Source organism: Neolamprologus multifasciatus, chromosome 9, assembly GCF_963576455.1.
Source record: "Neolamprologus multifasciatus chromosome 9, fNeoMul1.2, whole genome shotgun sequence".
NCBI lineage: Eukaryota > Metazoa > Chordata > Actinopteri > Cichliformes > Cichlidae > Neolamprologus > Neolamprologus multifasciatus.
In genome coordinates this window covers 14419487-14434778 of record NC_140447.1, presented here as the reverse complement: position 1 = coordinate 14434778, position 15292 = coordinate 14419487, and the positions used below count along the sequence as shown (strand labels likewise).

The 15292-nt window shown below is 41.4% G+C and overlaps 2 protein-coding genes and 1 non-coding gene across 7 annotated transcripts in view; 1 reads left to right on the top strand and 2 right to left on the bottom strand.

Moving 5' to 3' along the window:
- LOC146511257 (uncharacterized) overlaps positions 1-6116 on the bottom strand; it is a 116828-nt gene extending 110712 nt beyond the window's left edge. For 2 of the 4 annotated variants that reach the window (XM_085172568.1, XM_085172569.1), the window contains exons 1-2: positions 5629-6115; positions 2924-3043 (exon numbers count right to left, since the gene is read on the bottom strand). In XM_085172568.1, coding sequence (XP_085028694.1) covers positions 2924-3043; positions 5629-5859 — 351 coding nt within the window. In that variant the 5' untranslated portion in view covers positions 5860-6115. Of the gene's footprint in view, positions 1-2923; positions 3044-5628 lie in introns of all 4 variants that reach the window. The other 2 variants (XM_085172572.1, XM_085172571.1) reach the window with 2 other exon arrangements.
- Positions 5508-5589, bottom strand: trnal-uag (transfer RNA leucine (anticodon UAG)). Its single transcript has one exon. It is a non-coding gene; the product is annotated as a tRNA-Leu (tRNA).
- Positions 6117-6220: 104 nt separating the features above from the next.
- pex2 (peroxisomal biogenesis factor 2) lies at positions 6221-14698 on the top strand. Of its 2 annotated transcripts, none has more exons than XM_085172573.1 (2): positions 6221-6339; positions 12251-14698. In XM_085172573.1, exons 1-2 carry the CDS (start codon positions 6336-6338, stop codon positions 13237-13239), a joined length of 993 nt encoding a protein of 330 aa, XP_085028699.1. In that variant the 5' UTR covers positions 6221-6335; the 3' UTR covers positions 13240-14698. The 2 variants fall into 2 exon arrangements, with proteins under 2 accessions (XP_085028699.1, XP_085028700.1); XM_085172574.1 differs by having other exon boundaries at positions 6263-6339; positions 12254-14698.
- Positions 14699-15292: the final 594 nt, after the last annotated feature.

Genomic DNA, 15292 nt, shown 5'->3' with positions numbered 1-15292 from the left:
TTGTTCCCTCAGAGCACCTGCCACAAACGCGAATGCTGAAGCGTGCGTGAGTTGCGTGCATGTGTGCATGTATTTGTTGGGGGAAGTGGAGTTTGGGGGGGTTGATAAAGGTCACAGAGATCATAGACTGTTTTTAATGCTAACCTGAATTAAGTTTCAGCAGTCACTGCTACGTAGGGTTGGACAGGTGTTCTTTGAAACACTTCTACTGCACCAAGTTCGCAGCATGAATCATATACAAGCTAACCACAGCTTAATCAGTTAGGAAGCACGCTACATCAGTACTTCTATTACAATCATTTTCTTCAACATATTTTTGACAGATAGTCTTAATGCACCGGAATGTATGTATTTTTAAGTAGACCAGATGTCAGAACTCTAAAGTTGTGGTCATTCTTAATGCAGGGCTGATATGCGCTGTAGCCTGCATACTTACGTGTTTCATTTACATGTAACTACAACCCAGGAAGAAAACTGGGCCTTGAGAGTCCTGCTATGAAGAAAGCTCCACATGACAAGAAAAATTGTGCTCTCATTAGCAAGAATTAAGTCATGAGACCAATTTTATCATTTGGTTCCCAGGCTTTAAGATTTTAATAGCCCCTGTTCTGTGGTTTATGGGAATGTCATAAATAGTCGCTTTGTGAATCACATACACACACACACACAAAAAAAAATTGGAGCCTCTCATCACAGCTGGAGACATTGCTGGCATTCAGTGAGCAAATTTGTTGTCATCACTTGTTGTAACTGGTTTTGCTCTCTCCTCCGATACAAATAACACAAAGAAAATCCTTTGTTAACCACCGTTTATAAAGATTAACAAGCATGGCCAATGGGAGACTTCCAGTTTAGGCCGCAAAAGAAGACTGCAGGCTTTCCAATGCAGGCTATCGAACTGTTTGTCCTATCATGTGGGTTTTTTTTTTTTATCTATGATTGTAGGAACATTTTGGGGGCGACGGTGTTCAAATTTTGTCATGACGAGCTGAGTGGATCAAAAGAGGCCAGCTGATTCTAATTTACCTCTTCTGATCTGTACTTGCTAACAAATACATGTCTCAAATTAAAGACATGTCTGTCACTGCAGATGTTTTCCTAGTACAGTTTAAGTTGTTTAAGTAAGGTTCAACACATAAAATAGACTATTTCTTCTTTATCTAAAACCCTGGGTTGTCCTATAACCCCTTCAGTTAAAGCAGGTGTTCAAGTACAGTACAAGTTTGTATTGAATGCAAGGGACATGTCCATCTGTCTGTAGATGGCACAGACCAAAGGCTAATTGTAACCGTCTAGAACCCAGAATACAATCCTTGAATTTTATGATATTATGGCCACAAAACAAACTCTGTTTAGTGTCCATTAGAGTTCATCCCTATTGTGTATCAACAAGACCATACACTACGATTCAATCAGACGTTAGCCAAGCTCCTATTACAGAGCTCATTGCATCGTTTACATTGTGGAACGGTCCATAAGTAGCTCTAAATGCTCTTCATTTGATTGGATTTCGCATTATGGACATCAGAGCAGAAACACACTGACTATCCTGTCCCCTGACTATCCTAATAGACTGTTGAGTGAGACGCTTCATTTGTTTGTATTTGTTTACCGATGTAGACCCTGAAAACATACAAAGTAGCATAAACAGACAGTGAGAGCATCGTGTAAGACGGGTGAAAATGGAGATTCAAAGGCTCAGAAGATGGGTCGATAGCGGCAACAAACTATTATGTTCCCTCACAGCGTGTCTCTTTGGCTGCCAAACGAAGCTGCTGTTGTCACAAACAATAGCAAAACTGCGATTGGATGGACTGAAGGACTCTTAGAATGTCACTTTAAGAAATTTTACGAATTGTTCTTCACCGTTCCCTTTAAGCTGTATGTTTTTAATCAGCTTGAGAAATGGAAAAATAAATTAGTAAAGTTCCTAAAATTCCATTACTGATAATAAATGTGAAAATTAACAAATGTCTTTGCTTTTCAAACTATCCTGTAGGCATGTATTGTGCTATAATTTGCAAGAAAGACATATATTGTAGAACTTATTCAATAAAGGAATCTGAGAAAGTGCTATGGAAGAAAAACGGCAGAGATGCCGGTATTTGTGTTGCTTAAGCAATGTCAGTGAAGAGAATTAAGTTTTAAAATGATGAAAGTTAAAATTGGGCAGCTTTGAATGCTCAGAAATGCAAAGCATTATGTTACCGTGACCTTTGTAGTAAGGGTGTAGAGAGCACACAAAGCTAGCCCTCTGACCTTCTACATAATCGCAGATAAGTACTTTGGTGTATAATAAGCCATAATTACTTTTCTGTGTGTAAAATCCACTCAGAGGAGAGAATATTGATAGAAGCCTGGCCGTAACTAAAATGGAACAATGACTTAAGGTCACTACATCAAGTGGTGGTGATGTTGTTAGTTCCTCCTATAACAAAGTTTTCCTTTTTTAGGCAGTTTTTCCAAAGACCCAAAAGCAATAGTTCATTATCTGTCTCAAGGTTAGATTCTAATACACATTAAGGAAGAAAAGAACACTGTAAAATCGCTAAAATTACAGAAGATATATATTAAAAACAAAGACAAGAGGCCTTTTCATGCGCAGAGGAATTTTTGGCAACCCGAGGAGGTTTAAGTCAGCCACAAAAGGAGCCCTCCAACCCTTGATCATGTAATACAATTATTTTCTGAGAGGTTTTTGGTCTTTTTTAGTCAGGCATAATAGTATTTTTGTTGATCGAATGAACAGAAATAAGAGAAAAATGCATCAATTTTTGTCAAATAAGGTAACAAGGTAACTTTGACTTAAGAGTACGCAGATCAGTCATTCTTACTGCCATGGCTAGTCACCTCTTGTAAGCCCATTCTGAGCCAGGAAAAAAAAAAGCGCTGTGTCAAGATGAAGCCATTTATAAAATCTTACAGCCAAAACACGATCATGGTTCTGTCCAGCTCCCCTTTGCAAATCCTCAATGGTCTGAACAAGCACCTGGATGTGATCTGTGAGGTCATTCACGTAAGACTGCAGGAAGTCCACTTTCTTCTGTAAGAGTAACAGTACAACAGGATAAGATAGTGGTTAATTATTGTGGTTTAATAAGCTGACAGTTTATGTGTTTAATTAGTTGCTGAGCTAGGCAACTCATTCATAATCCAACACAGCAGTCACAGATTATGGTAATTGTTAGGTCATACAGGCCTAGAGACTCTCTGGGAAAATGTGAATACTGTAACAGATTAGTGAGTGGCTGGCCTGAGTTGGTGACCATAAACAGGGCAGAGTAAGATTATTATTAAAATATCCAATAATAAAAAGTTCATTAAAAGTCAAAATGATGAATCCCAATATGGGAATGTGCACAAACACTAACCACAGTGCAGTTAAGCAACATATATCCCCTCAATCCAGCATGTCACTTATAAATGTAGTACTCCTTCTTGATGTTAAAACAGGGACTATATCCCCAGTGACACCTCACAGGAAAGGCAAGAGATCCAGGAAAACACAAAATAATACTGTGTTTCTTATTTAGTTGCATCTTACCCGTCTTTAGAGCAGATGAAGAATCTGATTTAGCATTGACACACATTAAATGATGATCAATTGTATGGCCGAATGGCAGATTGTATGGCAGGTTGAGGGTCTCTTTCTGACAAACTGAAACAAATACATCTAAAAACAACAAGTACAAAACATGTTGGTGGTGAGATGTCCACAGGCTCTCATTCTATCCCAACAAGTACCCGAGACATATAAAACAGTCGAAGAACGAGCCAAAATACAACAGCTTATAAAAGAGAATAAGAAACAGGGAGATCGTCAAAAGCCACCAGTGACTATTTTGATTCTACTTACATTGTGTCAGTAAGCCTTATTGTTATTATGGCACTGTTTGAGTATCTAAATCCTTGACATATTTTATTTACTGAACTGGTTGTGACATTTAAAACTTTTTTTTTTCTTTTTCATTTTCCAAAACCTTTATATAATGCTGAATATGCCAGACAAAGAGGCCACATCCTTGTGGCTTTCACACAGAAGCCCACCTAAGATTCACAATAGATGACCTCTGCCCTCTATCATAGGAAAAGGAATACTTAGTGATCATGCACTCAAAGTGTAGGGAAGACTCAAGAAGGCATTTCAATGTTCAGATTTTATTACTTACAAAAACTGATAACCTAAACGTACTCTTTATTTTCTTATTCCAGGTTAAAAAAAAAAAGAAGAAGCCTGTGCACTTAGCTTAAGGAGCTTTTGCAGTTTTCCAGATACCCTACACATACAATGATTGTCCCTCTGATAAAAGGAAGTGCCACAAAACTAAGAAGTATATTGCCTTAGAGGACCACCTGTACATCTGTGCTGAAAAACATCTGTCCCCTACAGCCAAAAGTAAATAAGCAGTTTATACTGTCCCCTGATGCATAACATTATACTGATGTTTAGCTTCGGGGAAAGTAACTTTACAAAGATGGCAAATGTGACAGTACGGTAACATTCTAGGGTTGACATTGTTTGTTTGTTGTTGTTGTTGTTGTTTCTTACTTACTTTTCACTTTTGGAAAAGCTAGCTGTGATAAGTGCCCTAAAGCATTAAAAAAAAAATGAATTCTTGAACTGGCAGGTTGCTCAAACATTTCAACATTTTAAGAAACATCATAAACCTACAATGGGTTCATGGAATAATGGATGTTGTATTTTCAGCGGACACACTTTATGATTAAGTGTTCCCATCAACCTTTAGGACTTGGGAGCTCCTGGGTTCTGAACATCATAACCTTGTTAAGCTGGCCCTCGACTGGGGCCGGCTGACCATAACCTATTCTGAAACCTTGTTATTTTTGCTTTGATGCACAGTCCAGCTCACACGAGCTACATTCTGTTGCTAAAAGATGTTACATGACGATCCCGATGATTAGAAACCTCTCTTTTTTAAATATGAGTGTGGCTCTGTGTTCCTGATCTCTGCCGCTCAGATGGAAACATAATGCAATTTGCCACCTGTTACAAGTGCTGCGGCTTTATGAAAGCACCGCTGCGCTTCCTCCTGTCATTTGTCTGACAAGACAGAGGTCATCTTCTGATGTTAGAGTCAAGGTGGACAGGATGCTGTATGATTTGTAATGGATGGATTATAGCCTAATGACAATAGATGTTAGCCTAAATCTAAACATGCTGTAGACTGTGTCTGCTAACCCGTACTTTATGCAATTGTCTGAACCCATAAAAACAATCTTTCACAATCCAGGGTCCAGACTACTGGAAGGGCGTGTGCAGAATCGTCTGATGGCTAGCATTTGTTTCCAATGTTAATAGGAAAAAACACAACAGTATTAAGAAGCTCTTTATTTTAAATACCTAGATTGGATTCGTGTGTTTCAACGTAGCTGTATAAAGTGGGAACAGAAAGTCTGGATTTATTATTTCCCTCAAGAAATCTGATGCTACACTTCTTAACTTTGTCCTGGAGTCAAACCGGATGTTACGCCAGGACTAACAATAATGGCAGCGGTGGGATTCGAACCCACGCCTCCAGAGAGACTGGAGCCTAAATCCAGCGCCTTAGACCGCTCGGCCACGCTACCCACAACGTGCGTTTCACATGTGGCACAACAACTACTCACCTGTGGTAGTTCTCCCCTTCTACTGGTGTCCTCCTCCAGGCATCTTAACTTCAGCTCGTGAAGCCCTCTGAACTCGTTTAGTAGTTCTTTAATAATGTTTAGCTCTGTTTCAGGACTCTGATTGGCTACTATGAGCTCTTTTTCACCTGAGCAAGAAGACAGGTGAGAAGTGTGACTAAGCGTTTCCGACAATGTTGAGCTTTTCCTTAGCTGTGTGCAAGCTGCACGCATTGCTCCAAGAAGTTCCTGCCACCTGTTTCCTAAGTCAACTGCATAAAGGCTTGCAAAAAGCTAGCTAAAAACAGTCATAATCTCGGTTTGGTAAAATCTTATAGTTTAGGCAAGTACACGGTAACCTGGAAAAAACAAATCAAATCAAGATCCCGGCACTCTGAATGAACTTGACATTTAAGACTGAGTAAATAATTGCCGTGGCTTTTCTTAACAAGTTGGTCGCTATGTACCGTTGCTACAACTGAGGAGTTTGAATTATTTTTCCCCAGACGGTATGCAGTTTTTAACCAGTGCTTTGGCGCTACGCTATGCGATTGGCTCATTTTGATCACGGGTTTCTTAAACGTGACGTACACACCCGCTACTGGTGAGTTTTCTTTAGGAGGCGGGATGACGATGTACAACCCGGAAATACAAGTGCTGTTGACATTTCAGGGAAGACTGGGTTACATTGAGTTCGACCCCGAAAAGCGATGGGTAAATATATGAATATATGTCTTCATTACCCTGCTGAAAAAAACATGAGCCTGCATTATTTTCTTCTATGCCCACATGAAGCTCAATAGCGGCATGTCTGCTTTTCCCCCCGATCTGTTAAGGCTCGTCGTCACATGTTATCAGCTCCTCGCTGCTGTATCAGTATTTTGTCTCTGTGTTAGCCGCTTGCTTGTCCCTCCCCCCCCCCCCCCCCCCCCCCCCCTCTTTTCCTGCACGCTTTCATTTAAAATCGTATCGATTGTTGATGGCTGTTGATGAGTATAGTGACCACTGCATAGTGTTCAATCAGCCAGCCGTTTTTGAATTAGTATTCATCGGGAGTCTGGTTCAGGTGTGTATACCAGTTGAAACTTTGGATGGTAACCTTGTGACTGTGTGCACCTTCAAGAGTATGTTGTGCAACTCCGCACATAATTCCATTATTCCCCTAAATAATCAGTGCCAGAGATCAAAACCTTCCACATTGAGATTCAAGGCAAAGTTGATCTTATTGATTTTCAGGAGACTACTCACTTCATTTCTCTCATCCCAATCATCACTGCTCTACTCTTATCTGTCTCTTGGTTATATCTCTCTTTTCCAGTGGCTTTGACTGTATGGCTCTCACACTCTCTGCCAAAACCTAATCCCTCCTGTGATTATCACATAATGCTCTTGCCTTATTATCAAAATGGAGCAGATTTGGGTTTTGTTGTTGTTGTTAAAGACTGATGGGCTCAAGCTTAAAAAAAATGTTTAAAAAAAATTAAGCAGACAACGCTATTATGAGGAGAATGTGGACCGGCTGATTGCATGAGATTGTGGTGTGATGTGGTGTGTGTGCTTCTGGAGCCAAACACTTACTTTGATGAGTGTGTTTTTTAAGGCAGTCGCACAAGTTAAACTAGGCTGTGATCTCACTCTGGGGTCATAAGGTTATTTTATACAGTTTCCAGATGAAGGCAAGTCTCAAAGGCACTATAGTTATCAGCGCATTTGGAGGGGGGGAAAAAAATCAATCCAACATTAATTTATTCCACAGTCTAAAAGCTACAATGTATAGTGTCAATCCTTTTAATGAATTTTGGAAAAAGAATGTTCATCTTTGCAATTTAAACTAATAAAAGATTAGCACTACTGTTCAATCTAAATTTTACAAGTTCAAATAGACTAAAAGGAACTGAAAGGCACAAAGATTTGCATTTTTTTACATACGTGTTGCTGGAACTCCAGCATGCTAATCTAACTATAATATAGTCTATATTTCATGTTTAGTTGTCTGATAATAATATATAATGTGTAAATTACTACAAGGTATTTTGTGTTACTTTTGAAGGAAATCAACCAATCACACTTTAAATTAGACATGCCAAATGAACTCTTACATGTAGCCCCAGCACCATGAGTTTGATTGACAAACACATCCTGCAGTAGCCCTCACATTCCTGTAGATTTTATTGGCTTGTCCTCAGTTAACTATCACATTTTTTTCCTTTTTGTTTTTTTAAAAAGCTAAAATGTTTACTCTTTTATTGTCTGTGTTTTTTCATGCATAAAGAGAGGTCAAGAAACGTGCAGATCAAATATTCCTGAGGATAACACTTTTTATTTGCATGAGTTGCTCTCTCATTGACTCCTCTGAAAGACACAACTTTGGTTCACTCATTTATTAACCATTCTGCTTTTTTTCCGCATTCATTGTGCCTCTCTCTGTGCTCTAAATGTTTCATGACTTTTTAAGTTGTTTTTCTGCAAACCGTTGAACTTATTACTCATACAGCCTTAGCATACTCAACCTTGTACTCATGAAATCAATTAATTCTCTTAAATAATTCACCTTCTGAGCAAACCAGATTAAGCGGAGCACATTTTTTGTGTGTCAGATGTGGTGTTCTAACTGATGTGTAATTTCTTTTTCTTTTTTTTCTCTCCTTTTTTTTTGTATTCAGGCATTAACTTGGCTCCTACCCCAATGGCTTGGAGTTTTGGGTGATTAGAGAAAGAGGAGAGCCTTGATAAAGCATTAGTGTGTGACGCACACACAGCCCTAAGACCCCTCTGTGCATCTGCACACATTCATTTTTCATGAAACAGACTCATAACAATTAGTCTGGTTACCGCCTGGGTAATCTTAGTGTCCCTGTAATGCCTGTGGTCTGCTGTATGACATCACTCTCTTAAAAGTTCTAAATCAGACATTCTCATCCGTTTTCATAGTGAGGACATTAGCAAGCCTCGGCTAATAGGCCCCGCACTTGTTTCTGGCGAAAGAAGGGCAATAAAGCGAGGGAGCGGGAACGAGAAGGGGGGGGGGGGGGACTGACTGACTGGAGCGCTCAGAGAAATAGGTTTTATCCACCAGAGCTTTTACACAAATTAATTTACATGAGCGAGAGAATAAAATGTAAAGTTGTAATCCAGCATGCTTTGCCAATGCATAGCCTATTTCTCGCTACAAGCATCATAGAAAGCCAAGTGAACATTTATGCATTATTTCAGCAAATACATTATACTAACAACCACAGCTAAGTGGTTAGGAATCTCAGCGCGACACCACACGAGGGGCTACATCCAGACTTCTAGCTGTGCAGTTTCCAACCGGTGTGCAATGAGCACAGAAAAAGCAAAGTGCAATCCCCAAGAGACGTTCACCTTCCCAGCATCCCCCCACAGCCTTTGGTCCCATTGTCCTAAACAGTCTCACACCTCCCTAGACACCAAAGCCAAGGTCAAGAAGAAAGTGAGGCCTTCCTCTGTCTATAGGATATTCCCTGGATGCCCACACCTCAGTAGGGCTGAACCACGTATGCTTCAGAAATGTTCCCTCCTCCATGATTGTGACTGTCTGTCTCAAGGTCAGCTCCTAGAGAGAGGTTTGAGCTTATCTGCCCACCTACCCACGCTTTATTTTATTTTTTTCTTTCACTATATCAGTAGACATTAGCTCACAGTTCCCAGTTGGCGGTTTCATGACGCGTTGTCTGACGTATCCATCTTTGTCCGTGTCTTTGCCTATCCGTCTTTTTTTTCATTGGGTAGCTGTCATTACAGCCCATTGTCTAGTTTTCAGAGCACCCAGTGCAGCTGCAAGGCTTCAGACTGATGCTCTGTATGCTTTTGTTGCCTCATCTCTCCTTCCTCACACTGGTCATGGCCCCTTTTGCCTTGAAGCGGTGTTGCACTGTGTTCCGTGCTAGATTGGATATTGTTGTTGTTGTTGTGGTGGTTGTCTGTAAGCTATGGCAGTCAGCCTTGAGTCAGTGCGCTATCTTTGTCTGAACAAGATGCACAAGCTATGGAAACAAGGGGAAGGGAAAAAATAAAATAAACGCTTATATGACCTGAATCAAAATACCCTTTAACATACCCCGGAAAATGTTTTGAAAACATTTTTCACTGCTCTGATAGAACAGCAAGACCTCAAAAATATCAGGTGATTTTTTTAAATTTAATTTTTATTTTTTCTGTTGTTTTTTTTTCAACGACCTCTTCTAACTTGCCTTCTGACTCTCTTGGTTGTCAGTTATCAACTCTCCAAAAGAGGGCATTTTGTCTCTTAGTTAGTTGGATGGCTGACCCACAAGAGAATTATTAAGTCAATATATCGTGTGTGTGTGTGTGGGTGGGTGGGGGTGTGTGTGTGAATACATCATGGAGTCTCTTTGCTCATATCCTTGTATATTTTTTCCTTGTGCGTGCAAATGCTGCGCTGTCTGTCCTCGCACCCACACCGTGTCATTACTCTGTAAACACTGGCATTGACTGTGACTTTTGACTATTACATAAGGAACATGGATTTCCAGCTGTCCGCGGTAAAAGCCCTGTAAATTCAAATGCTTAATTTTTATAGGCAGCCCGGCATTGACTGAAGTGTCTGCTTGTTATATATTTGGCAAGTGCTGCAAGTCTGAAGGGAAGCTGTCAATAGCAATCCCAGCTATTGATATGGCAGTGGGCAGGAGATGTTACTTGGCCCCCAACTCCAGCATCCCTCTGATCCCTCTACATCATAATTACATTAATATTGACAGACCCTTGACAATAGTCACATTACTATTGATAGGTGGTTGTCAATACTGTGTTTCCCCAAATAAAACATATTCATTCATAACTTGTAAACTGCTCGATAAAAGGCTTTGAAAAGACTATTGGACCCGGCCGGGTTTACTCTCCTGAGAGAGCTGCTGCTGTGACGGGGATTTCCACCACCTGGCGGTATATTTGCGTGCGTGTGTGTGTGTATATGTGTAACGGTGGGCTGATAGATTAAGTTTGCGCTGCATTAGAGCTCTGCATAGATCAACGCTATGCTTGACATAGTCTCTCACACACACACACATGAGGACACATAATCTGCTCATTTTCTCCCATCAAGGGAAAAAACTTTCAGATTAGGCTAAACAAATAGTGCCTGTTTACTGGTTAGCAAACACACTCAGACTACGTCTCTTGCTCTTACCCTTTTTTTTCTTCTTCTTTTTTTTTTTAATCCAAACTCTATTCCCGTCACAGGCGAGGTTCTAGTCACTAAACATGGCAGCATTTCAAATACAGCTCAATGAATTTGTCATACCTGCTTACTTTAGCGTGAATTCACTCCTTTCATTCATTTGCTAATTCTAACTTAGTTGGACCGTGTATCCTAGCCCTATTGAAACATCTTGAATACACAGATGGTCGTGTGCACCACCACAATAAACCCAAGCTTTGCCTGCGCACGTTAGAATTTTATTTTTTTCACCTCCTCAAAACGTCTAAAGTGACCATCATCTCTCTCCTTCTGTCAAAACTGCCATATTTACCCGGCTGAAATCTCTTTTAAAGCCTCGTGACAAATCCTGTTCGGTGAGACACAAAAGTCACTGTCAAAAAAAGGCCTCTCTGTCTCTCTCTCCCTCTCTCTCTCTCTCTGTGGCCTTCTTGCTCTGTCTCTCCCTGCATTAGTTAGTCTTTCACTTCTTTAAGTATTTCATTTGAGGAAATGGCAGATAAAACTGGAGAACTGTGAGCGGTTTGGAAACGTATGCAGCACTAAATAGCCCTGATGTCACAATGGCGAGATCCCATATGGAGTCGAATCGAGGGGGGAGAAAATTGTTCCACATTTGGCAGATGTTTACGGTGTACCAGAGACTGTGCCGTTAGCCTAATCCCTAGTGATGTGATTTGTACACACACCCCTATCTCTAGAGGGAGCGGGCACCAGGAGCCCCTGGGCTTCTGCTCCTGTGTGTGTGTGTGTGCAGAGGGGATTGTGTGTTTATATGCAGGGGAAAGCAGTCTAAGACCCCCTGCTCCTCTGCATGGCGAGGCTCTAAGGTTGCATTAAGGACGGGTTTTACATGTGAAAAGTGATTTCCCTTCCTGTGTATAAAGACAAAATGACCTTCCTAACAGGATGGGCTTCACGTCCGGAGCCTCAGCCCTTCCAATGACCGAGTTGTCCTTTTAATGGTTGAGCCTCGGTGTATATTATGTTCATGATTTGAATACATTAAATATGCTATTGTCTATACATTAATAACATATTAACTGATGTAAAGGCTTTAAACATTTATCAGTGTTGGGGGGAAATTGGCTTGTTTTCTGATTTCGGCCTGTATTACATTCAGTCCTTTTTTTACTCTTCCATTTCGGTTTTTAAAGCATGTCTAACCATTTGCATGTGGCTGTCCTTGTTCACTCCAGGAAAATGTCATTTTCACAAAGTTTGCTTTGTCAGAGTAATATTTGGTGAATCATAGTATCATAATATCTAAGAACAATGCGCCAACATGAACAGAAACTACATTCAGGCTGCAACAAGAGCCCAGTCACTTTGTCTTTTTTTCTACTGATTAAAATATTGAAAATAACATGTTGATATGTCCTTACTGTTTTCTGTTTTTTGGGTGTTTGTGTCTTTTTTCAGCAGGGTTGGGAAGTGAGAATGACCAGAAAAAGACTGCTAGAAGTCACGGCCCCCACTTTGATATGAACCCACAGATCCCGGTACTGCGTATCAGTCAGCTGGATGCCCTCGAGCTAGACTCAGCCCTTGAGCAGCTAGTGTGGACTCAGTTCTCGCTGTGCTTCCAAAACTGCCGCCCAGGCTTCCTCACTCCTCTGGAGCCTGAACTGAGGGTTTTGCTTCATTTGCTCCTATGGAGGTTCACACTCTATTCTAACAGTGCCACGGTGGGGCAATCTTTACTGAGCCTGCGCTACCACAGCAAATTTTCCCTGTCTCCCCGTTACAGGCCTTTATCCCCCAGGCAGAAGTTAGGTCTGGCCGTGCTCACTGCAGGGCCCCGCTGGCTCCAAGAGCGTTCCCATAGGCTGCTGCCGTACTTGGGTTTGAGTTCACAAGGATCTGTGTCTGAAAGAGAGAGCGGTTTGCTCCATCAGGGTCTCCGTAATGCGCTGACGCTTGTTGCTGGTATTGTTAAGTTCACAAATCTGATCAACTTCCTTGTGTTCCTAAGGAATGGCCGGCATCCCATCCTCGCCGAAAGAATCACAGGAGCTCAGACGGTTTTCAGTAAGCCAAATGTGGCCCGGGAGGTAAACTACAAGTACATGAACCGAGAACTACTTTGGCATGGCTTTGCAGAGTTCCTCATCTTCCTGTTCCCACTGATCAATACAAAGAAACTGAAGGCAACAATACTGTCTGCTGTGTTTGGGGGGAAAAGTGCAAGCGGGGAGGGAGCAAGGGAAGGGCAAGAGTTGTGGAAAGAGTGTGGACTGTGCGGAGAGTGGCCAACCATGCCTCATACGGTGGGATGCCAGCACGTTTTCTGCTACTACTGCATTAAAAGCAACAGCATTGCCGACCCTTATCTCACTTGTCCCAAGTGCGGGGCGGAAGCAGGGCAGCTCAAGCTGGTCAAGCTGGAGGTGGAGATGACTGACAGGTGATAATCATCTCACACACAGAAGAAATGAAATGAAGTTGCTATGAAATTTCAGATGGCTTTTGTTTTGTTTTGTTTTGAAAGATTTTGTCATGTACAAGTTTATAATTAGACTTATCTCCATGATGTCTTTTCTGAACACGCATCCGCCTGCGATGTTTAATGTATATGTGCACATATTGACAGTCTGCTGCCCCTTCTGTTTTTCCAACTGGACTTTGGAAGGAACTATTTGTCTTTGGTGCACTGGACAGACTGCAGAGAACGACACAGAGCATATATTTGATGAGTGAACGTGTTGATTTATGCTCCAAATTGGCTCTGTGCTGACATGTGTGTATGTATGAGTGTGTGTGTGTGTGTTTGTTGAAATGGGAATATTTGTTCTGATGAAAAATGCAAAAAGTCAGCTGAATAAATAATGGGAGGAATTTCTGATGCCTCTCATCATGGCCAAATTAGCATTTGTTGTGTATTTTGTGCCTAAATTGTATTTCAACATCATTAAAATTGATAGAGTGCTACCTCTTGGGTGTTTATTTAGTTAAGTGGAGGAGAGAGAGATGAGGGAAAGTTATAACAATCAGCACACTTCTCTCTAGACAGGCCGGTCGTTCTAACTCCCATTATCCGTTTTCACAGCACCCCAACATGCTCAAGATCAAGGGGGCAGCCGGGGGCTTGGATTGACTCACGCACACACACTTGACAGCCAGCCTCTCTTTTCCCTTGGCCTTTCTCTCTTTTGCTGCATTTCCATCTCTCTCTTTCTGTAATCTCCAGGGCCCTCGCCCCTATAAGACTGTAGTAAACTGTACCAAAACCCTGGCAGTCGTCTCCTTCCTCGCAGGCGAATTACTCTCTAATCCCTGTAATGAGTCCAAAGATGCTTATTTATGCTGGAGTTAACCTCTACCAGTGAGCCCAGCCCCGGGCCAAACTCACCCCAGCTGAGTGAAGCCTTTCCTGGGCTGACAAGACAGGAGCGGGGTGGGGAGGCTACCTCCTAACTCTCCTTCCCATCCCCTCCTTCCTTCCCAGGCTCTGATCACTAGTACTTAATTGCTGATTGCTGAGACGATCAATCGGAACTGCAGGCGTGATAGAAAGCCTATTGCCAAGGAGCTCGTCTCAAATCTACCAGCTCAGAAAGACATTTGCACTCAGATGAGGTTGTTTCCCTTGGACAGAGAGGGTAAACTTAAATATCTGTCCTCGTGTGGTATATGAATTCCCTGAAGAATACTAGCTGGTTGCACTGGAAGGGCTGATTTTAAATTATTTATTAGTGACCAGTATTTCAGCAGGCCTTTAGAGTATATGTCCTTGGTGGTAATGCAAGGCCAAAATTAATTATTTTTGTATGTCTTTGTGTGGTTTGGTTTGTTTTTTTTAGAGCACCTACAGAAATACTGAGGTAGCCCTTCACCAGAATAAAATAAGATTTACACCTTGGAGGGGGAGGGGGGAAGAGGGGGGGGGGGCACGTCCTACATGATTAGTTTGACATTATGTAAAAAACACAGGGCTCATCACATGGATACTTGAAAGTCCTCCTTTACATCAAGGACATTTTGACTAATGAATCCTACACTAATGCATATAAAGTCAGGGACAGGAGAGAGTTGTCAATATTTTATGCACTGCATTACATTAATGTGCGGCAAGTCCCAGGAAGTGAGATTAAGGAGATGTTTGAGATTAAGGATGCATATATGATCAACCTTAATGCCGCTGGGACACCGGGTCATTGTCTTTACATTCAGACATACTTAAAATCCCAACCTTTTCCACTGACATTACTCTACAACTCTAATTGAAGTCCCCCAATCCCCAGGAAAGTGAAAAGATAAAGAAGAAACACTGTATTAAAGTCTATTAATTGAGTTAGGCCATGGATTGCATTAGTTGGAAGTTGGAACAGGGCTCTGGACTTACGGAAGGTAGCTTGGGCTCAGTTAAGCCTATCTGTCTTTGGATCTCTTCTAATTCACAGGCTCCATGTGGAGAAGAAAAAGAGGAAGAAGCCCAGATTCCCAGCGGCTATGCAAAGCAAT